This window comes from Oreochromis niloticus, linkage group LG18 (genome assembly GCF_001858045.2).
Source record: "Oreochromis niloticus isolate F11D_XX linkage group LG18, O_niloticus_UMD_NMBU, whole genome shotgun sequence".
Lineage (NCBI taxonomy): Eukaryota > Metazoa > Chordata > Actinopteri > Cichliformes > Cichlidae > Oreochromis > Oreochromis niloticus.
Window position 1 is genome coordinate 19,955,414 of NC_031982.2, and position 23,797 is coordinate 19,979,210.

Here is a 23,797-nt window from a genome sequence, read left to right on the forward strand (position 1 = left end):
GATGCTATTTTATTAATGGAAGAGCAGAAGGTGAGTAAAAAAGAGAGATACTTTGGTGTCTCTTATTTTTACAGGAAAACAGTTACGGTACAGTTACGGTTAGCTGTTAGCATGCTTGTTAGCTTATAATGTTATATAGGAATGAACGTGTTTCACGATGTTACAGTATACTAGGTGAATTGACGTTTTAACTGTTGTTGATCGCAGGATCATCCCAGATGGGTTCGTTGCATTTTATTTTATTGTTCTACTATTTCAGAGTTTTTCAAGGCAGTTAAGCGGAGCTGTGTTACAGATGCTAGCCGCCTGCCAATATCACTGATATATTTGATATTGGCAGTAGGTTACACTTAGTACAGCGGAGGAGAGAAACTGTAATGAATGTTTATGCGGATATTTCACTCAGAAAAATGGGTGGCGTTCATACACAGCCCCGGTTCATACTGACGATCCCCTCACAACATGTTAGCTAACACAAACTAATGTAGTGCATGTAACTGTGTATACGTTAGTGGTACAGCGTCGGAAGAAATGAGCAAACTGTTAACTGTTTATAATGTCAGAATGACGTCATCGTTCTCCTGCACTGTGTAATGTATGTCAGCTCAAGAAGGAAATCATATCTTATACTCTGAGCTGCCCAGTGCACTTAACGCCTACGTGTGGAAATGGTAGGCTGCACTATAGTTCACTACCGGTAAAAAATAAACTTAATACAGTATTTGGGTTTTTTTTTTTTATAGAACAATAAAATAAAAGTGCTGGCTGAGGAGCGCTGCCGCGTTGAACTTTGACCTCGGAGTGACGTGACGTTTGTTCGCACAACCAATAGAAGTGCAGAAAGTCGCAAATCAGGCATATTGTTCGCATAAACACAAAAATAATAAATCAATAACGAAATAATCCGATGTTGTGCCAAAGATGATTTGCAATGTTACTTTGTGTTCTATGTTAATACTTTGCTTAAATGACTAAATGGACTGTGTATTTATGACTCTGCGTTATAGTCCTACATACATAAGTAACATTCATATGTACAGATAAAAATGTACAGAGATATGTACACAAGCGTGTACACAAAAGTCTACTGCTGATCGAGCTGCTCAGTGTTCGTACAGTCTCATGCAGAGGGCGTGGAGGTGTTGTCCATGGTGGATGCTAGCTTAGACAACATCCCCTCCTCCCAGTCTGCTCAGTGGACTTTAGCGGACCGCTAAAGCTGGCCCTCCCGACCAGTTTGTTAAGTTTCCCCCTGTCCCTCTCTGCCATTCCACCACTCCAGCAGACCACAACATAAAAGACAGCAGACGCCACCACCAGTGCCGTAGAACATCCTTAGAAGACGTACTACCTACATTATAACCAATCAAGTCCTGCCTTTTTTTTAAATACAGATTAGGATTACTATTTACTGAAAGCTATGCATTAGTTTGCTTCTTTCATTATTGTGTTTCGCCCTGCATAAACTAGATAGCTTTCCTGATAACTACAGTCAGTACTCTCCACTGCCATTAGCGGTGACCTAAGAGGCTTAAACCGTAATATTGCTTTGCAGTGTAAATGTTGCAGAAAATGACTGTCTTTTCTTTCTTCTTGTGTGCAGATTGACTGTGACGTCATAGCACTGATGGATGACGCAACTTTGGCAAACTACATTCCCTCGTATGGAGACCGAATTGCCCTCTTCAATTTCTGCAAAAGCAAGCAACCACTGTCAAAAGAAAACTAGGACTTCTGCAAAAACTTCGTGAGAAAATGAAAACCAGAAAAGAAAGTCCAAAGGAGAACACTTCACATACAGATGCAGGAAAAGACAGACAAAGAAGCAAAAAGCAACACGAAATGTTGAGATAGGATGGATCCATAGTGATGGAAAAATAGCCAAACAGGTGAGAGCGAAGCAGGGAGGTGGCACTAGAAAAAATTCAAATGGCCACTGATGCTGGATTAAAAGATATTCTTCAGGAAGGAAAGAAACTTTTTTTTCCTGATGGCATATCTCCTAAGGGATGTGAAACAGATTTTGAGTTTGAGGTTTGGGACTTTAAACAGAACTACCTTACTGATGATACCTGCCAGTCTATTGGCAATATGTATGAGGCAGCGAGACTGACAATGTTACGCTTCTACATTGCAACAAAACCAAAAGATCCTGAAAAAGATGCCAGCGAGACATCTGAAGTGGTGTTTGTCTCAGAAAGCAGTGGCAGTGATATTAATCCATTGCAAGTGGGGGAAGTCAGGGGTAATTTTGATGAAGTCATCGCTGGTTCAGAAAATTTTAGATGATCCAGAAATTACTTTTGGTCCAATTTTTGATGCTGAAGAAGATACAGAAGACACATTAGTCTATGAGGGTTTTCTTGTACCCCTCAGTCCACCTAATTCAGAGAACGTAATAACAATCACCATACGTCATACTGACACTTTACGTGACATGATTACTGCTTTCTCTGATGAGGAGATTTTGAGCAAAACACTGAATGTGAAAGCGCATACTTCCAGACAACACAGAAGAACCAGGCACTGGATCAGGAATACTAAGAGATGTACTCACATGCTTCTGGCATGAATTTATGAGCGATGCACCCTAGGTGCAACAGTTAAAGTGCCATTCATTCGCCATGATTTTCCTGCTGAAAAATGGAAGGCAGTTGGGCGAATACTCTGAAAGGTTACCAAGAATGTCAGTATTTTCCAAATAAACTTGCAATCCCTTTTCTGGAACAAGTGCTTTTCAGTGGTGTTTACAGTGATCTTAAAGCACACTTTCTACAGTTTGTCAGCAGCCAAGAATGTGATGTTTTGATGGAAGCAGTAAAAAATTTCTCTGCAGTTGACTTGGATGATCTTGTGGAAGTTCTGGACAGTTATGGCTGTAGAAAAAGAATCACTGCTGAGACTCTTCCCACAATCCTTGATGAAATAGCACACAAAGAGCTTGTCCAAAAACCAATGTTTGTTATTGACTGCTGGAGGGAGATCATCGACCCCCATATCTCCCTCAGTCCGAGGCACTGACCAAGTTATTCTCTGAACTGCAACCAACTTCAAAAAAAAGTGTGCCAGCTACTGAAATTTGCTGTGGATTTGACTCCACAACAAAAAGAAGTGAAAAATCATCTCAAAAGATTCATCAGAGAGCTGGATAACATTAAACTTCAGAAATTTATGCGTTTCTGCACTGGATCTGACCTTATAGTAACAAACAGTATTTATGTGGAATTTCAAGATATGACAGAGTTTACAAGAAGACCAGTCGGACACACGTGTGGGAATGTTCTGCAGCTAGCTAACAGCTATGAAAACTTCCCAGATTTTCGTTCTGAATTTAATGCAGTTCTTGAAAGTAATGTCTGGGTGATGGACATTGTTTAGACTTTCACAGCAATGCGCTACATTTGAACTGCTCATTCAGACTAGAGCATAACTGTAAAGAGATGTTAGGAATTTGTATTTTTATGTATTTTGAACTTATACAGTATACTTTTTTTAATTAGAGAGAAGTTTCTCATCTCTGTTAGAAGTCCAGTTTTGGCTAATATTTCATTTTCTTTTATCATTTTGAGTTTTACATGATACAGTCACAAAACAAAACGAACGGGTACACTGTTTACTACCATATCCAGAGCTGTCTTCACCAAATCCAAGCTTTCCAGCTGTAAGACAGAAACCTTCAGCAAAAGCATGAAGAAAGAATACTAAAGATCTATAAACTATAATTAAACTGCTCTTAAACTTTCTTAATGCACCATGTGTGGTGTGAGAGTTCAGCACAGTCAAATACTTTTGTAAGTAATTAGTAGTAAGACTAATTCATTCAGATTGTATTTTCTTATTAGGTCAGGGCTAAAACTGAACATAGTTATAATGTAAAAGTAATGCTGTTATTCACACTGTATTGTAAAAGGAATAAGTACAATTTATACTTTAGCATTTGTCATGTCTGAAAATATTTTGCTTTACAGTATATGCAATTTTTAGTTAAGGTAGGTTAAGGTATCAAAGTTTGGCATTTGTTGTTGATTACAAAGGTTCCATTTAAAGTTGGTGAAAATATTTTTTTAAAATTCCAGTATTTTCTTAATGTCATATTGTTTCTAAGCATACCTGTTATTCATCCATCAAATTGATTCAAGCTGCTTAAAGGATTCAGTCTGTTTTGAAGACGGTTATTGATTACTGAGATCATAAATAAACACTGTACAGTTCAGTGCAGTGGTCAAGTGCTGTGATTATTCAGGCATCCTTTTGTAATGCCAATTGTCATGTTCTCAGATATAGTATTAATCTTAACACCTGAAAAATGTCTTGTTACTGGGCAGAAATTATGCATTTTTATTTGTATGCATGTATGTTCTCAACCATTCACACTTGTTTTTATTTCTATACCATAGATGACACTGAAGGAATATGTGATACCACAATAGCCAGTGTTCATGATCTTTACAGTAAGTCACTGATGTATACTGATGCATAACAAGACTGTATGAGATCTATAAGTTTGTTTTAAAAGTTGAGTCATTCTTGTTACAGGGCAGCTTATACGGTTATGAGTTTTAGCCATGTTATTGGCATTGGCAAGACAGGTTTCTTGTAAACTTTTTCTAATAAAATGTTACTGTACACAGTACATTTGTATTGTTGTTTTGAATATGTTCATCAAGCTCCTTATCTATTTGAACATGCCAGAATTCAAGAGACTGCCACACATGAGCTCAGTAACATGGAAGAATACCATTTATTTTTAATTTCAAACATTTCATAAAGATACACAAATGTAAATGTAAAACATGTTGCACTTAATGGGACAATAACTTGATTCCACTTGTAGGAACTGTTTTGTTGCATTGTTGCTGGGATACTACAAATAAAAGTCAAAATATTTTTGGTATGTTTCTTATAATTTTAGGATTCATATCATAAAAGAGCCTTGTATACGACAGCTCACACTGAATCAGTATAGCAATGACTCATGGTCATTTTACATGAAAACCAGCTAAAATATCTTACAACTACACAAGTGAAATACAATAATAATTAGGTGATGGATCTTCATATGGGTAAATGATTATAATAGCTTTGCTTTAATATAATTGCACTAAAAGCTCCCCAAAAGGCATGACGACTTTAAATATTAACAATGATACGTTTATAGAAACATGCTGTTGTCAAGACCTAGAATTGTTAATGCTACTATGGTTTGCTGAAACATACCACAGATAACCCGGGCACTTAGCATATCATATGCTGGTGCCTGGGTTTCCAGCCATGAATATTAACAGTAAAGGCTGATACAGAAAACAATGAACAGGGAGCTGGTCAGTTTATATTTTATATACTATGCACATGTCTGGCAACAAAACACAGAAATTTATATTGCAATTACTGGTAGGCAGGTTTACAACACTTATGATTCAATCAAAAATATAACAATTGTAAATGCAGTTTAATGTATGGCCTTTTAAAAGGATTAACATGTGTTTCATAACTGATTGATAATATCACAATATTCAGCTTTTTCAAGCAACATATAAACATTTCTGTTTATTGGTAGTGTGAATGTAGAAATAAATCTAACTTGGGGGGGGAGGGGGGGGGGGGGGGGGGGGAGATACCAACCAAACTGTATTTATTATTATGATCAACATAAAATGATACTAGTTGATGCTGACCTCCTATAAGCACTCTGAATTTACATTACAGCAGTAATAAACAGCAATATTCTGACAGAATGACCTGAAAAATGGCATGTTCGGTCACACCTAAAAGATGTCTTTCATTTAATGCAGTGCAGAAATACCTGCATAAAAGGTACCTGTAAGACATGGCACCTACTATCAAATCACGTTATCAAGATAAAGAGAAATATTTTGTATTTATTTGTACATTTACACACTGAAGTTTCTTAAATACTTTGCAGTATTTCTTCTCTTAACCTAATATACAGATCTGTAGCACCAAGTGGATCTCCTGGGGCATCCCATTCATTTTCTACCATAAGCAGACAACACAGTTCAAAGACTGTTTCATCACAGGGGTATTGACCTTTTGGGCTACACTCTTCCATACACAAAGTGATATCCTCCATAGAAATAGGTTTCAGTCTGTCCTCAGCACTGTGCAGCTCTGGAAATGAGTACATTACTACTGGTCGACCCGATGCTGCACTACCACTTGGCCGGATTTTGTGTGAGTTCCATGTGTTCACAACTTCATCAAGTTCATCCTACATGAAAAACAGCACAATATAAGTGTATGAAACAGACCATGTACCAGCAGATTTAGCCAAAGTTGAGGCTTATTAACTCATTAATCAACAGACATAGAAACTGACCTCTAATTAATGTAAAACAAAGCAGCAAAAACAAAATAGCACTGTCACTAAAAAGCACATGGACACCGAATGGTGCTACATGATTCTACTGTTGAATAGATAGCCCAACACTTTATACTCAGTGTGCAATGATTCTACAATATATTTTCAATAGAGAATTTACCAAATGATAAGATTGCTTTCTGAAACCGTGCCCAAAGGACCACTAGGTAACAGACTCCATAGTAATTAAAACCATGTGGAAAAAATAAATAAATAAATAAATAATGCTCCATGCACCTGTGCTGAGAAAGGTGCAGTTACTTCCACTGATAACATGAGTACAATTCCATCAAAGTATTAAAATGGAATCCCAAAAAGTTGATTCTGTTCATCTGGATGTAGCGTTTTCAGTGTGAGAAATGTTTTGTCAAAAATCATTCCTTACCTGGCTGATTGAGCATGCATCAAGACATATTAAAATGGAAATAAAATTCATATTTTATTTAAAGAAAAAAATGTTCTAACCATATTTATATTTTCTATTTTTGCAGCTAAGACATTACATAGCATGAGCACATGCTTTTACCTGAATAAGATTGAGAAAGCAGAACTGGATAAGACCTTTGTCCAAAAAATCCCCTGTGAAGTGGCCATCATCCTGAAAACTTTGAAATAAGTTCATCCAAAATTGTGCACTTTGTTTGCGTAGGGTAGTCCACCATCCTTCTATACGTTGGTTGGCTGTACTTCTTCCGTAAAGGAAACTTTTCTCACCTGCAAAACTGTCTGTGTGGTTTCTCCGTAAAAACATCTGCATTTGTTCGACACAACCATTTTCTGTACCTCGGTCAGCACGTAACCTCTCTGGACATCCATTGATGCATGAAACTGTTTTCAGAAAATAACTTGCAATCAATTTAGGGTCATTGTTTGTGGTATAAGCCTCCATCCATAAAACATAGCGGCTAAAACCATCTATGCAGCCACTGATAGCAATACCATATGGTTTCAACTTGTCATAGCCATCCATGTGCCAGAGAGCATTTGGCCCTCTGCAGCTGTACTGACGTCTTCTCAACCGTCGAGCTCGTCTCAGTTCCACACCTTGAGGGTCAACCAATTTGATTATGCATCTTACAGTATCTTGTGACACCACAAATCCATGTTGAATTGCACGAAGATGTAGCCAACGATAACCTTGCATCTGTCCATTTGTCATGATCTGTTGTTGGACAAAGGCTAGCACTTCCTCCAAGTTTGATTGATTCTTCCTTCTAAAAAGCCCAAGTCTTTTACAAATTCTCTTTAGAGTTCGAACACTCATAATTGTCTGATGACTATGTGCTAAAATTGAAAGTATTTCTTTGTTACTGAAGGAAAGTCTGAAATACAGTCTTATTAAGTCATCCAAATCTGACATGTCAGCGACTGTTTCTCTCACTTCGAGAGGTGAAATTTTTGCAGAAGTCCTAGTTTTCTTTTTGACAGTGGTTGCTTGCTTTTGCAGAAATTGAAGAGGGCAATTCGGTCTCCATACGAGGGAATGTAGTTTGCCAAAGTTGCGTCATCCATCAGTGCTATGACGTCACAGTCAATCTGCACACAAGAAGAAAGAAAAGACAGTCATTTTCTGCAACATTTACACTGCAAAGCAATATTACGGTTAAGCCTCTTAGGTCACCGCTAATGGCAGTAGGAGAGTACTGACTGTAGTTATCAGGAAAGCTATCTAGTTTATGCAGGGCGAAACACAATAATGAAAGAAGCAAACTAATGCATAGCCTTTCAGTAAATAGTAAATCCTAATCTGTATTTAAAAAAAGGCAGGACTTGATTGGTTATAATGTAGGTAGTACGTCTTCTAAGGATGTTCTACGGCACTGTGGTGGCGTCTGCTGTCTTTTATGTTGTGGTCTGCTGGAGTGGTGGAATGGCAGAGAGGGACAGGGGGAAACTTAACAAACTGGTCGGGAGGGCCAGCTTTAGCGGTCCGCTAAAGTCCACTGAGCAGACTGGGGAGGAGAGGATGTTGTCTAAGCTAGCATCCACCATGGACAACACCTCCACGCCCTCTGCATGAGACTGTACGAACACTGAGCAGCTCGATCAGCAGTAGACTTTTGTGTACACGCTTGTGTACATATCTCTGTACATTTTTATCTGTACATATGAATGTTACTTATGTATGTAGGACTATAACGCAGAGTCATAAATACACAGTCCATTTAGTCATTTAAGCAAAGGTATTACACATAGAACACAAAGTAACATTGCAAATCATCTTTGGCACAACATCGGGATTATTTCGTTATTGATTTATTTATTTTTGTGTTTATGCGAACAATATGCCTGATTTGCGACTTTCTGCACTTCTATTGGTTGTGCGAACAAACGTCACGTCACTCCGAGGTCAAAGTTCAACGCGGCAGCGCTCCTCAGCCAGCACTTTTTATTTTATTGTTCTATAAAAAAAAACAAAACCCAAATACTGTATTAAGTTTATTTTTTACCGGTAGTGAACTATAGTGCAGCCTACCATTTCCACACGTAGGCGTTAAGTGCACTGGGCAGCTCAGAGTATAAGATATGATTTCCTTCTTGAGCTGACATACATTACACAGTGCAGGAGAACGATGACGTCATTCTGACATTATAAACAGTTAACAGTTTGCTCATTTCTTCCGACGCTGTACCACTAACGTATACACAGTTACATGCACTACATTAGTTTGTGTTAGCTAACATGTTGTGAGGGGATCGTCAGTATGAACCGGGGCTGTGTATGAACGCCACCCATTTTTCTGAGTGAAATATCCGCATAAACATTCATTACAGTTTCTCTCCTCCGCTGTACTAAGTGTAACCTACTGCCAATATCAAATATATCAGTGATATTGGCAGGCGGCTAGCATCTGTAACACAGCTCCGCTTAACTGCCTTGAAAAACTCTGAAATAGTAGAACAATAAAATAAAATGCAACGAACCCATCTGGGATGATCCTGCGATCAACAACAGTTAAAACGTCAATTCACCTAGTATACTGTAACATCGTGAAACACGTTCATTCCTATATAACATTATAAGCTAACAAGCATGCTAACAGCTAACCGTAACTGTACCGTAACTGTTTTCCTGTAAAAATAAGAGACACCAAAGTATCTCTCTTTTTTTACTCACCTTCTGCTCTTCCATTAATAAAATAGCATCTTCGGGGACCCCTCGGCCACGCAAAAAATCACTTATATCCACCATATTTAGTGAATTAGTTCTCCACCTGCCAAACTGGACACATCGCTGTCACTGAAGCTGGAAGCCTGCAGGTGCCCACCTCAAAATTCTGAGATTAAAGTCAGAATTCTGAGAAAAAAGTCAGAATTCTGACTTTAATCTCAGAATTCTGAGAAAAAAGTCAGAATTCTGAGATTAAAGTCAGAATTCTGACTTTAATCTCAGAATTCTGAGAATAAAGTCAGAATTCTGAGATTAAAGTCAGAATTCTGAGAAAAAAGTCAGAATTCTGACTTTAATCTCAGAATTCTGAGAATAAAGTCAGAATTCTGAGATTAAAGTCAGAATTCTGAGATTAAAGTCAGAATTTTTTTTTTTTTTTTCCAGTGGCCCTAATCCTCTTCCGTAGAAAACAGTCTGCGGTCGTCCGAGTTTGGTGATTTTTGTGTCACAGGTCTACGTGTTTAATACAGGGACTTCCACAGCCTTTTCAACAGCGCTGCGGACCGCGGGGGGCGGGCAGTGTTTTGGAAATGACAGTCTTCATTACAAAGCTTTCTTCGTTATGAATTAGGATACATGTTTTTATTGAACATTTGAAGAACTAGCAAAAAAAACCAGAAACTCTTGTAGAGGACATAAAGTCAGAGATAGAAACGACAAGGAGCAGGTGCATCTAGTACAGGTAGAGCTGCTGCAAAAAACCACAGAGCTCAGCAGCCAGCGCAACAAATTCTGGATCCTTTGCTTTTAGTTAGCATTAGCAGCACATCCTGCGTCCGATGTGAAAGGACTTTTATGCTGCGCACTGTGACTCACAGCAATGGTCCCGGGTCAGCCCTGACTTTGTGTTAAACTAATCCTAAAGTAATAATGGTATTTCTAACCACTGACATACCACAACTTTATCCTTTCAACAGCTGCTGAAAGTTAGCGGACCTAGCTGCTATCGGATATTTATATAGAGATCCTCCAGCTTCAAACTGTATTACCCTTCAAGGACCTGCAGTTCAAAAAAGTGCCCCTCCGACAGCCAAACCCATCTGTTCTCTGATTGGATTGTTACATTTGTGATTGACATGACATTGACCAACCAGATGAAAGGAAGAAAAATAGGGTCAAAATTCGTACTTGTAACTTGCAGGGTTTTTTTTCGCTAAGTCCACACACAAATCTTTTTTACGCACACACAAATTCTTTTTACACATACAAATCTTTTTTACGCACACACAAATTCTTTTTACACATACAAATCCTGATTTACAAGTACAAAATATTTATGACCACATTTTGAGCCCATACTCTTGGGGTGTCTGATTTTAATCAGAGGACCAAGAACGCCTCAGTGGACGCTTCGAGCTCGGGACACGCAGAACAGTCCATCTTTAAAGTTGGCACATTTAGTGCAGTTAGCAGACCCCTGAAAGTAAAAAAAGAAAAAGAAAAATATAAACATTCATTGTGTTTACAACTCATTTGAGAGCAGTTATAAATAACTGGTAAACTACACTGTCTCATAGTAATAATTTCTCAAAGCAAATGTTTGGCAAATACGACCCGTGCAGTCAAGTTAGATGTTTTTCTTTTCTTCTCTTCTTCTTTTGGTTTTTTAGTTCAGGCCAGTAAAAAAAACAATTAAATGCACTGATCACGCTTGAATAAAATAGCGGTAATTAAATACGTTCCCCAAATCTGCCTCCTGCTCTCTCTTTGTCAGGTTGTGATAATTGGCTGGTTTATTTCCCAGTTATCCAAGTAAAAGAAAAAGAAAACAACCAGATTGCACATTTTGTGGCTGGACTGCATTACAGCTGATCAAGGCTGCTGCTGACTGACAAATCCGCAGAACTAACGCGTCTGGATTGGATTTCACGCTGCGCAAATGTTAATCTCTTCTAAGCAACGCTCACAGAACTGTTTAACACAACCGTGAAGTGTTTTGTTTTGTAATATTAGTTTAGCTGCTGATGGCAAACATACAGGTGCACTGCAGGTTGCGGTCCCGTTCATGGGCTGACACTCGGGATGGCACTTGATGCAGGTTTTATTCATAGCTGTCTCGCGCGGCTCTCTGCAAAAAAGAAAAGAAAAAAAAAAAGACAATATCAAAGTATGACACAGGTTGTCTGAAACTATTACATGTGTTTTATTTTAAAATTTTTTTTGAGGACAGGAGTTAAACTGTAAGCACGTCGAGATTCTTTGTTTGATAGAGGTCTCTGAAGATAAACAGATGTGAGCGACTGTGGCGTTTCACCTCCAGTGTTTGTCTTAAATCCACTGGAGACTGAATTTCAAATTACTTCGGATCATATCTGCTTTTCTTTTTCTGTCAATTAATCCCCAGGCTCGCCTAGTGTCAAAGTCTTGGAAATACAAAAATAGCCTCCAAAGGAGTGAACTGTACAGCATGCAGACCTATTGTGTTTTTAGCTTGTTTGTTTTTCAAAGCTTAATAAAGGCAGTCAGAGAGATGCCTCCCTCACCCCTCCAGGATGTTGCAGGAGTCGACGCAGCTCCCGTCGTGCTTGTAGTCGCGGCACGAAATGCACATACTGGGGCCCGGACTCCAGCAGCCGTCCACCGTGCACTTCCTGTCGCAAGTGTCGTTCCTCAGAGCTGAAACCCAAACACACAATCTCAGCGAGAGCTCTTTCCTGCATAATTATCCAATTTTGAAATTAGGCTCCTGTAATTAAATCTTGCTCGTGCAGCGCAGAGATGTGACTGAAGCCAGTGTAAGACAAACAGAATTTACCGCAGGTGGCAGCGTTGGCATTGCCCTCTATATTAACAGTTTGGTGTGGTGATTTGAAAAGCTTCTGCCAGTGCTTTGCATCGGTGTAACAGAGTTCAGAGTTCTTAGAGACAAACACATCTCCATCACTGATTTCTCTGAGGGACCTCAGGCCCAGGTGGGTGATATGGAGCCCAGACACAACCAAACTGCGGCTTCCGCTACCAAATGGGAAACGAGAACAAAATGAGAAGAAGAAGAAAAAAAAACATTTTGTGACAGGGTTGAATAACACTCATGTTGTGTAAAACTAATTTCTTCCTGGTGACACTGCGGTTCGAATCAACAGGGGGTCTTTACAATGAACATACCGTTTAGTTCTCCCCTGAACGACCTCCAGATTCTCAAAAGGACTCAGTGAGCTCATGGTATCTGGCCATGTTTGAATCCACAGGTACCCTGAAGCAACAAGGTTTGTTGACTGTAAAACTGTTTAGATGCACGCATTTCGATGCATGACTCAGCCCTTACGCAGTCTTACCAGTAATTTCTTTAACCGTCTTGAACACATTAAGCTGCTCAGGATCCATCTTTGGTGTTTTGGTGAATTGATCCCTAAAAATGAGAAAATAAACTGTACTGACTGCTGGTAAAGGTGATCGAGCACAAAGGCAGCAATGCTAATCATACCTCAGACTTACAAATAAATTGATGTGATGATGATGTCAATGTTACCATTGATTATGGTGCAGTTTTCAAAGGAGCCGATGTTTGTGGCATTGATAGACAGAACGTGAGCCAATTCTCCTGTTCCAAGTCCATTACACACTAAAGAAATATTTTTAAAAAAATACTAGTTAATAACAATAGTTAATCATAATAGTTTAATAATAGTTTCTCATAGTTATTGCTGATTTGTCATTTCAGTACAGCGAACTCATGTTCAAGAATCCAATTTCAGATCATTTGAGTTTTGCGATGTGAAATATTATCTCGCTAAAAGCAACCATCAAAAGATGGGTACACGGTGGTCATAAAGGGAAGACATGGTCAGCGGCAGCACTAATTAATTAATTAATTAATTGCCTAGAGATCTGCAGCTACCTGGGTATTTTCTCTGGAAATCCTGGAAAATCTCAGTGGATCAGCAGTTTCTGAAATACTCTGAACAACCCGTCTGGTGCGATCAAAATCACTAAAATCTTTCCTGTTCTGATGCTCGCTTCAGCAGGTCATCTTGAACATTTTAACAAGTCGGTGCATAAAATCTGGCCTATGAGTTTTCACCAAAACAATATCATTTGCTTTAAAAAAAAAATCATCTCAGTTGTTTAAAATGCCGTAAAATGACTGAGTTTAATAAAAATGTTGTTCAGTTGTATTGTACTGCATCTGTGTTCCTCTGAATATAAAACCTGTTAAGGTTCAATGTTGAGAGAGGAATCCAGAAATAACCACAGATCCGGCCGGGTGCAATTAGACGAAGATTTTAATGCACATATGTGGAGTCCGAACACTGTGCAGATTTCAGCGTCGAACTAACTTACAATAGTCAGAACAAAGACTTTATAGGGGTGAAAATAGTACAGCCCCTTCTTCTGTTGCCAGGCAGACTCCATACAGCATACGTCAATGCAAAACCACAAACGTTCAGTTAACTTTGAACACAGTTTTAAAAAAGAACATTGTCTTCGGCTCGAACCCCAGGTGCTTCCCCCAGCTCGTCTTCGCTGTCGCTTATCTCTGCGACATCTGGTGTACTTCCTGGAACAGACTAACACGTATGCACCCCAACTTTGCAGTTATAGCAAAACATGATTAAACTCTTACCTATATAAATGAGTCTATCTAATATGTGTGTATGTATATGTCAGCTTCTGCTGCCCTTTGTTTCACCTCTCAGCTCCCCAGCTAGACCTTGTAACCTTTCCACTAGACAGAAGGCCAGCACAACTGAAACTATGTGTGTGTATGTGTGTGTATGTCTGTCTGTGCGTGCACAGAGTGTGCATCTGCTCTCTGCACCTTAGTTGATCTCAACTTAGGCAACCAGGCTAAGGCCATCCTGTGTGTACTGATCTTGACTTATATGTAAAATGTATAAAACAAATGTTTCAATCTAATACAACTACTTAAAGCTTAATCAAAGCTTAATCAAAGATAAATGCATAAAAGATAATAGCATCATCGAAACTGCTCCTCAGAATTACTTGCACTGAGACTCTGCTTTCGGTTTCACTTTTGCAAAGCATGCAACTTCAAAAACATGTAACTTCCTGTCTTATTTTGGCACAGAGTGTATTTCCTGTCCCTGCAGTCTACACAGAAACATTTAAGATTATCGGAGCATTGAAAAACATTTAAAATTATAGATTCAACTCAACAGTTTAAAGTGGTTCTTCTTGGACCTGTAATAAAGACTAATATAATAGCAATATATTTGAACATCTGAATGCATCTGGATGCAACATCACTATTAATAATGAAATGGTAATGATGATTATAGAAATAGCAGCAAATAATAGCAGTAAAATATTTCTCCTCTTGACAAACCAAACAGAAATAGCTTAAGGATGAGTGACATGTCTTTGAAATTGAAATCTTATGTGCATTTAGTGCATGTGTCTAATGTGCATTCATTATAAAGATTCAACTTGGCAGGAGTTATATACATTTCCATCAGCACTTACAGTGTGGTAAACATGCTGCCGTCCCAACGTTTTGAAGTTGTTTGCATCAAGTTAAAAACAATAAAAATAATCGGTTTGGACATTTGTTTGTTCTTCTGCACTATTTTCAGGGGTTAAATAATTTAAATTATTGCATTCTGTTGTATTTACATTTTACAACTTAACCTCTGTGAAAACGGTATTGTAAGAAATTGTCCCTAGCGTCTTATTCAAGTTTGACCACTACAAACATGTTTTATTTTTTGTACACGGTGAAAAATATTTGTCCAGATTGAACAGTAACAGCTTATCTTCCTACCTTTTGGACACAGCCCATCACACTTGGCGCACTTCCTGACTCCTCCTACATCCACCTCATATGTGTTACCGCTGCACGTCTGCAAACATGCTGCGTAATCAGAAATAATATAATTACCTGGAAAAATATGCAACATACAAGCTGATGATGATGATGATAATGATAATCTCATATTCATCGTGCACTGGATAGATATTAAATCGTCTTAAAATCATAAATAAAATATCTGGAAAAAAATCAAAAGAACTAAAAATTTAATTTAATTTTTTGCAGCAAATAATCTTTTATTAGTTATACAGCAGTTTAACTAGCGATGAATAATGATGATAGAATATAAAACCAGAAATACAGGGACAGACCTGTGCAAGTTAAAATGATAAAAAGCAGTTGTTGCATTAACACACTCTCAATCATTTGCTTTTCTTGTTTATACACTTTAAAATTAAACTTGGACAAACTGTAACGACTGAATGTCTAACAACCCTGAAGGACAACCTGGGCAACTGTTCAGCAAGTCAGCATGCCGCAATGTGGAACAAAAGGTTCATACTGGCGACTACTTTACTTTTATCTATCTTGACTGTCGAGTCATAGCTACAATGCACATTTAAATGTATGCTAACATAATATATCTGTCTAGGATTAAAAGTTTAACAGAAATAGGTGAAAAAACTAAAATAAAAAAAGAAGAAGATCTGGTTAAAGCCAGCCTTACGTGGGCAGCTTTTGACAAAGGTGGCTCCGAAGCTGTACTTTCCATGCGGATTAGGAACCAGCTGGTACAGGTTGGAGTCCTTACACACCCCATTATCCTGGAAGTCCCGACAGGCCTGTAGCACAAACAAGCGTCATCTAGCACACTGGGACCAAAACAGAGCCCCGCACTAATGATAAAACTGCATTCCTTTATCACAGCCTTGGCTTAATACTCATAGCTAAACAGAGAGGCAGAACAGACGCTGTTATTCAAGGCACTGCCAAATGAAAGATCTAATCAGATGCTCCACATCTCATCTCTACTGAAACCAATAACAAACTTCTGATGATAAAAACTAATGACTGAGTGAGAGCTTTATTCTGTTGGAAGGTCTTCTTCAAGAACTTATGGAGTAGCAGAATTATGTAGTGTAGTGCTGCATTTAGGAACAGTTTTTTATTAGTTTTGGTGACTTTGTGTTGGTTTCTGTTTGACTGTGAGCCTTAGAAAATAGGCATATTCAGCCAACATGTTTTGAGGTCGATGTCTGTGGGAGACCACAGTGGTAACATTGCAAACAAATGCACTCACCGGGTTCACCTATTCAAGTGCTCGTTATTTAGTACATTTAGACATGTAGACGTGGTCAGGGCGACTTGCTGAAGTTCGAAATGACGAAGAAATGTGAGTCAAGAGCCTTTTGGTTCTTGGTAAGAGACAGGCTGGTCTGAGTAAATTAGGTCCTGTTGATCTACTGGGATTTTCATACATAACAATCTCTAGAGTTTCAAGAGAATGGTCTCAAAATGAGAAAATACCCAGTGAGCAGCAATCATCAGTGCTTAAAAATATGAGATTAGAGGGCAGGCTAACTCAAATAACCACTTGTTACAACCAAGGTATGCAGAAGAGCATCTACGAACGCACAACATGTCGAATTTTGAAGCAGATGTGGTAGGGCAGCAGAAGACCATATCGGCTGAGGGCACAATTCAAACAAGGTTCACCAAAATCAAACAAAAGAAAAATGTTGCCTCAGAAAAAAGTCTTGATTTCTGCGGCAACATTCAGATGGTAGAGTCAGAATTTGGGCATAAACCACATGTAAATATGGATCATTGTCATCGGTTAACAATGACAATGAGTTCACTGTACTGAGATGACAAATCCACAGTAACTGTGTGATGCTATCATGTCAGCATGAACCAAAATCTCAGAAGAAAGTTTCTAGTACCTTTTAAAATCAATGCCATGAATAATTAAGGTTTTCTGAAGGCAAAAGGGGATCTGACCTATATTAGCAAGGCATAACTAAAAAATTGGCTGGTAAACACAGGCCTTGGTCACATGTTTATACCATATCACACGGTAACATTAAAAGTGTCTTTCTCTCACCAGACAGTCTTCAGCTCTGGGTCCCGTGCACCCCGCGGCACAATGCTCATTGCAACAGTCACTCGGTGAAGGTCCTTTGCACCTTCTAGAGCACTGCTGGGCACAGTTCAGCTTTGTCACTGGAGATGAGAGCAGCAGAAGTTGAGTGGAGTGTCCAAGCCCAGGAATGAATTTGTTCTGCTTTTGATTCTGATGCCCTATCACCACCGTGCATTACAGTACTTTAAACATGTTCAAATTAAAAAAATTGGAGGATTGTGCGCACAGATTTGTTTTACTTTGTTATTGTTTGCAGTGAATAAGCTAAGAATTGATAAAACAGAGCTTACAAGTCTGACAGTTTTGAGGACCAGGTGCCCAACATGAGCCATTGAAGCAGCTTGAGTCACATTTTCCACCTGTTGAAAAAGAAACATTGCAAAGCACCAACTTAAAAACCTTTTAACTCGCAACAAATTATATCTTTGTCTTCTGGTGTAAAGTAATACTTACAATTTTTGTTTTTGCTAGGAGTTGGATCAATGCTGATGTTTCCAACATTAACAATATCGGACCACTGGATTGTTTCCACATTGCACAGCTGGTTGTTAAAAAAATTTACTCCTCCTTTAAGAATTTCTGCAAAAAGAAAACTTCATATGAACTACTACGCACACGTTGGAGTATTTACATATTTTGTAATAACACTGGCTGAGTGTCATATAAAACCTGATTATTTAGGCGTCAACCTACCTGTCAGGCTGGTCAGAAGAATCTGATCGGTGCCCTTATTTGTAGAGTTGTTATAATTGGAAAACACAGAAAGAGCAAAACTTCCATCATAGAGAGAATGGCCTCGAATGATGCGCAGGTTCTCCAGAGGAATCCTGGATACTGTATTGAGGGCGATCAGGACATAGCCACCAACTTCTTTGATAGACTGGAAGAAAAAAAAAAAGACAAACTTAATTTTTGAATTAAAAACAAACTTTTATTTTCTGTGACGTGAATTTAGATAAATTTACATTAATGTTTTAAGAGAAAACTGTGAAACTGATGGTCCATAACACTGGCAGACAAAGCCCTATTTTTAATTGTGCTAGACTCACATTCAGTTTGACTGATAGAGGTGTGTAAATTAATGTTCAGAAGCACGGGCACACCTACACATTACACCTAAATGAGCTGCTTAGCCATGGAAAAATACCATGAAGCTCCCAGCACACAGGTTTTTATGCTGATATTAATACCAGAGGATGTTTAAATCTTCTCTGGCACAGTGTTGGTGACTTTTGCACACCGTGGTCCTCAGGTATCGGCGACCCTGGCCTCTAACTTGCCACTTTCAGGCTGACTTGCAGTGATTCTTAAACACTTTCATTTTCCAATGACAGCACATAGAGTTGATGGTGGAATATCAAGGAGGGAAGAAACGTCACAAACTGAATTGTTGCAATAGTGGGATCCTAAAATAGTATCAAAGTCAAATTCAGTGTTTTCTTTAGAATGACCCATTCTTTCACAAATCTTTGTAAATGCAGACTGCATTGCTAGACGTTCGATTTTATACGCCTGTTGCAATGGGACTGAAAACACTTGGGTTCAAAGATTAAGAGGTGTGGCCCAAATACTTTCGTTCATATAGTGTATGTGATGGATGCTATTTTTTACATCTATCTTGAGATATTTCATGTAAGTGATTCCTTTGATGCGTTTTTCATATATCAAATTTGTAAGAAACAGACAGACGTGCTCACAGGCCAAAAACATGTCGATAGCAATGAATCATAAAACGTTCAGCCAGACTATATTACCTCGGGTCTACCTCTAAGGCTACAGACAGCCCACCAGTTCTACTAACAGAATTGTTAGCACATATGTACAGTATGTTGCTCAAGAGGTGATAGAGACAGAGCCACAATAACTCCTGGTGATCTTAATTAATATACTGGGTCGTCTTATCTGGACTGTGGATGCTGGGCAGGTGTAAAATGATGAGAGAGAAAAGTAAGGATGAAAAAAAATAGGACATCATTTAAGATTCTTCATCTCACAAAAAGTAATCTGCACTGAAATATCATCAATTCTATGCCTGTCTCTGTCATCCAGTACTGCACTGTGTATTTATATTTATATATTTATATTAAGTGTATAGTTAAATTATTGTATAGTTTTTATAATGAACTAAAGCACATGTGCAGTTTTATAGAGCTGTTTCTAATCTCGTTATAATACGTATAATGACAAAAAAGGGTTTCACTGCTTCAATCAGTGGAAACAAAGCTCGCTGAATAATATCTGCTGACTGTATGCTTTTCTGTCTTTGTGTGTACAAGCCTGCATGAGAGTGTGTGTGCCCAGTGTGCAAAACCCTACACAACCTAAAGCAAATCTCCATCCGTAGCATTATAAATACACTGAATCATCATACCTATTCACTCTCCACTGATTTTAATTATCTGAACTGAAGCAATGCAAGCGGCTACACATCCAGTACAAGAGGGTTGGACAACTTTTAAGCGCACTCTTTCTCTAATCTGCTACGTGCATGCTTATCCTCAACTCCTAACAAAGTGCATCTTTTACCCGGAGGAAGGACAGGTCACGGTGATCCTCCATGTATGTGATCTCCAGGTTCTCCAAGACTATGGTGCAGTTGCTGTAGGTCTTCACCATGATCCTGTAGTGGTCCTCTTTAGTTCCCAGAAGGTTTAAACGATTGGTTACACATTGGCACACTGCAGGAAAGGAGAATTCATCATTGTTTCATTTAAATGTTAAAAGATTCAGATTGTAAATACTGTGGAATTGCAGTGAAGAGTCACAAAAGTATTTAAACCAAGGCTCCGTTTATGACTTTCTGTGTCTGTGTGTGTGTGTGTGTGTGTGTGTGTGTGTGTGTGTGTGTGTGTGTGTGTGTGTGTGAAAATAATGTGATCTGGGCTGCATCTACAACAAAATCAAATCTCAGTGACGAGTTAAGTTCTGGCCCGCGAGTCAAAGTCAGCTGCGTGTTTTTATGCTGGCAAAGGCTGGATAAAACAATCCCTCCGACCAGTAAGTCCAACACATTGTGGTATTCTCCAGAAAAGATCTGGTGTGTCACAAATTCCATGACAGTTGTAGGTTTCTTTTCCCTTATTTTCTTTCTTTTTTCTTTTTTTAAGAGACGAGAATCACATGTCTACATCTCAAAATTAAAAGTCTAATTTCTAGTTTAACCATATTTGACTCAAGCGCAGGATTCGTGACATGACAAAATAACAATTTAGTGCTTAAACAGTGCTGATAAATGAACGCTGTTTGAGTGTTCAGTTCCTAGAGAACAGTAATGGGCTGATAAGTTTGCCTATTTAGTGTTATATAATACATATGCATGAATAAGGAAGGTAGTGCAACGAACAGGGAGGCTTTTTTTGCTTTCACGAATGAATGAATGAATGAATGAATGGATGGATTTTATAATGAAAAAGGTATGTCTTTAAAGAACAGCTCATCTTCTCTTATGCGTGTTTAGGCCCCAAGCTGGTCAAACAGGTTCTGACTGGCAATGAAGAGAGAGCCAGCAGAGTTAATCACTGCAACAGCTATTTAGCACACACACACACACACACACACACACACACACACACACAGTGTCTGCACGCATAATAAGCAAGTAATTGATTGAGATTTAAATTATGGGTTCACTTGAGCAATTAACTCTGAAAAACAAAATATTCCTCCTCTTGGTTATTAGAAATTGCGGTGCTGGCGTAATCCCTAAAGCACATTCCCAAACATACCTGCTCTTGACTGCAAAAGAAAGCCCAACAACTTGGTCCGATTTCTCAGACACACCTCACAACACATAACAGCTCATGCAGTTGTGCTAACCGAGGCACATGTGATTCACATCGCTGAGGGAAAAGAACAGGGTTTCTCAACTGGTATCAAAGGATAAAACTGCGTTTTTCAGTCGCACTGTGTGTTTTACTTATGATGTCGTGCTGGGTTCATACACACTAAGCGCAAAAGGAAGCTAATCAGTGAGAATTAGGCACAAACAGCTGTCAACCGCCCTCCCTCTTCTTCTTTCTCATTAGCTAGTCCCTGAGGGTTCTCCATGACATGAACCCTGCAGTCCAGCAGCCCAACACCCGAGTAACAAAGGCAGATGAGCAAAAGCAAGCTGACGGTTTTAATTAGAAGAGCCACGTGGGTTGTAATTAGCACTCCAATTATTACTCAGATTGCGAAAACCAAACTGTAATAAACAAAAGGTTGCCGGGTTTTTGCAGCTGTGACTATTAATAAACCTGATTTGAACATCCTGAACGCCATTTTACAAACAGAGACAATCACTTAGAGTATATATACATGCATATTTCCCAGTCATATATAAAGAGCCTGCTCCCTTTTTGAGTTATAATGAGCAGTGAAGGTGGAAAAAGACAGGTGAGGCTGATGGTTCAACAAACTTCCTCCAAGGGAAGATCAGACCTTGAGTGCCAAACAAGGAAAAAAAATCAAACAGCCAATTGGTCGAGCAAGCAGGCAGACAGCCACAGTAAAAGTTCTCCTTGTCCACTTGGTGATTTCACAACTTTCTTGCAGGTGGTAAATGATCTGATATTCCATGACCACAGTGTTGGGAAGGTTACTTTTAAAATGTATTCCACTACAGATTACAGAATACGTTACAAAATGTATTTTGTAACGTATTCTGTTAAGTTACTCAATGAGAGTAACGTATTCTGAATACTTTGGATTACTTAATAATATTATCATGCATTTTACATCTACATGAATGTATTCCTGTATGATTATTCCGCGCGTATATAAAACAGATCCGCGGCTCCGAACTGTAGTAAAGGGACCTTTGGCTAATACGTCGGTTTCCGTGTCGGGCTCGTCGCCAAAAACCAGTTTTACTTTGTTCTTCATGTCATTTATGTGGGCCGCAAGTAGGGGTGACATGTGCCGTGAGATTGAGACACAGGCATTAGAGCCTCTTATTGCATGTTTTGTTTGGGTTTCCACTGGCGTGGAATAACTAGAAGTAGAAAGGGCATAGTCTAACATCAGTGTTGCAGAGTGTTACAGGTATAGCCCTAAAGAATGCAGCCTCATGGACAGTGTAGTCGGTGCTGCAGGGAGAATTCACTGCCATACCCGTTATGTGTCTGTGAGCATGAGGGAGGGAGAAAAAGGAGAGTCGAACAGTAGAGTTGTCACCGAGCAGAAACGGGAGATGGAAGCATAAATATAATAATAACCACTGCAGCCAAAAAGGGTGTCTGACGAGCCCAGTTAGCCCAAGCTATTAAGACTCGACTGTACACTGTGTTTGTGTTTTCCTCCGAAACAATGAGTTCTGTTGGAGCAGCCTTTCAACGCCTCTCTCTGTCTCTCACTAGCAAAGTTAACCCATCCATCCATCCATCTTCATCCGCTTTATCCGAGGCCGGGTCGCGGGGGCAGCAGCCTAAGCAGAGAAGCCCACCCTCCCTCTCCCCAGCCACCTCCTCCAGCTTATCCGGGGGAACACCAAGGCGTTCCCAGGCCAGCCGAGAGATATAATCTCTTCAGCGTGTCCTGGGTCTGCCCCGGGGCCTCCTCCCGGTGGGACATGCCCGGAACACCTCACCCAGGAGGCGCCCAGGAGGCATCCTTGTCAGATGCCCGAACCACCTCAACTGGCTCCTTTCGATGTGGAGGAGCAGCGGCTCTACTCTGAGCCCCTCCCGGATGGCCGAACTTCTCACCCTATCTCTAAGGGAGAGGCCAGCCACCCTTCGGAGGAAGCTCATTTCTGCCGCTTGTATCCGCGATCTCGTTCTTTCGGTCACTACCCACAGCTCGTGGCCATAGGTGAGGGTATCCTTGAGAGGATAAAGAGCTGGTCCAGTGTTCCGCGACCAGGACGAAAACCGCATTGTTCCTCCTGTATCCGAGGTTCGACTAGCGGACGAACCCTCCTTTCCAGCACCCTGGCATAGACTTTCCCAGGGAGGCTGAGGAGTGTGATCCCCCTGTAGTTGGAACACACCCTCCGGTCTCCCTTCTTAAAGATGGGGACCACCACCCCGGTCTGCCAGTCCAGGGGTACTGCCCCTGATCTCCACGCAACATTGTAGAGGCATGTCAACCAGGACAGCCCTACAACGTCCAGAGCCTTCAGGAACTCGGGGAGGACCTCATCCACACCAGGGGCTCTGCCACCAAGGAGTTGTTTAACTGCGTCAGTGACCTCGCCCCCGGAAATTGGCGGGTCATTCCCCTCATCCCCAGACTCTGCTTCCTCCTCGGAAGACGTGTCAGTGGGATTAAGGAGGTCCTCGAAGGATTCCTTCCACCGCCTGACAATTTTCTCAGTCGACGTAAGCAGCGCTCCGCCAGCACTATACACAGTGCAGGTAGAGCACCGCTTTCCCCTCCTGAGACGCCTGACAGTTTGCCAGAATCTCTTCA

At 39.7% G+C, this 23,797-nt stretch overlaps 2 protein-coding genes and 2 long non-coding RNA genes across 4 annotated transcripts in view; 1 reads left to right on the forward strand and 3 right to left on the reverse strand.

The window, feature by feature from the left end:
• On the forward strand, nucleotides 1-1,720 carry LOC112842932 (uncharacterized). The gene is made up of 2 exons (XR_003214987.1): nucleotides 1-30; nucleotides 1,604-1,720. It is a non-coding gene; the product is annotated as an uncharacterized LOC112842932 (long non-coding RNA).
• The window catches only part of LOC106097625 (epidermal growth factor receptor), a 31,504-nt gene extending 11,317 nt beyond the window's left edge, over nucleotides 1-20,187 (reverse strand). The window contains exons 1-13 of the mRNA XM_025900554.1: nucleotides 19,931-20,187; nucleotides 18,098-18,284; nucleotides 17,858-17,983; nucleotides 17,695-17,763; nucleotides 17,366-17,484; nucleotides 15,989-16,103; nucleotides 12,987-13,113; nucleotides 12,827-12,900; nucleotides 12,657-12,744; nucleotides 12,307-12,506; nucleotides 12,035-12,167; nucleotides 11,529-11,619; nucleotides 10,856-10,968 (exon numbers count right to left, since the gene is read on the reverse strand). Coding sequence (XP_025756339.1) covers nucleotides 10,891-10,968; nucleotides 11,529-11,619; nucleotides 12,035-12,167; nucleotides 12,307-12,506; nucleotides 12,657-12,744; nucleotides 12,827-12,900; nucleotides 12,987-13,113; nucleotides 15,989-16,103; nucleotides 17,366-17,484; nucleotides 17,695-17,763; nucleotides 17,858-17,983; nucleotides 18,098-18,284; nucleotides 19,931-20,020 — 1,497 coding nt within the window. The 5' untranslated portion in view covers nucleotides 20,021-20,187 and the 3' untranslated portion in view covers nucleotides 10,856-10,890. The remainder of the gene's footprint in view (nucleotides 1-10,855; nucleotides 10,969-11,528; nucleotides 11,620-12,034; nucleotides 12,168-12,306; nucleotides 12,507-12,656; nucleotides 12,745-12,826; nucleotides 12,901-12,986; nucleotides 13,114-15,988; nucleotides 16,104-17,365; nucleotides 17,485-17,694; nucleotides 17,764-17,857; nucleotides 17,984-18,097; nucleotides 18,285-19,930) is intronic.
• Nucleotides 5,860-9,735, reverse strand: LOC112842930 (uncharacterized). The gene is made up of 3 exons (XM_025900555.1): nucleotides 9,498-9,735; nucleotides 6,906-7,915; nucleotides 5,860-6,229 (listed from the first exon to the last, which is right to left on the reverse strand). The coding sequence occupies exons 2-3, from the start codon at nucleotides 7,737-7,739 to the stop codon at nucleotides 5,909-5,911; spliced, it is 1,155 nt and encodes a 384-aa protein (XP_025756340.1). The 5' UTR covers nucleotides 7,740-7,915; nucleotides 9,498-9,735; the 3' UTR covers nucleotides 5,860-5,908.
• Nucleotides 13,599-15,264, reverse strand: LOC112842931 (uncharacterized). The gene is made up of 2 exons (XR_003214986.1): nucleotides 14,839-15,264; nucleotides 13,599-13,700 (listed from the first exon to the last, which is right to left on the reverse strand). It is a non-coding gene; the product is annotated as an uncharacterized LOC112842931 (long non-coding RNA).
• Nucleotides 20,188-23,797: the final 3,610 nt, after the last annotated feature.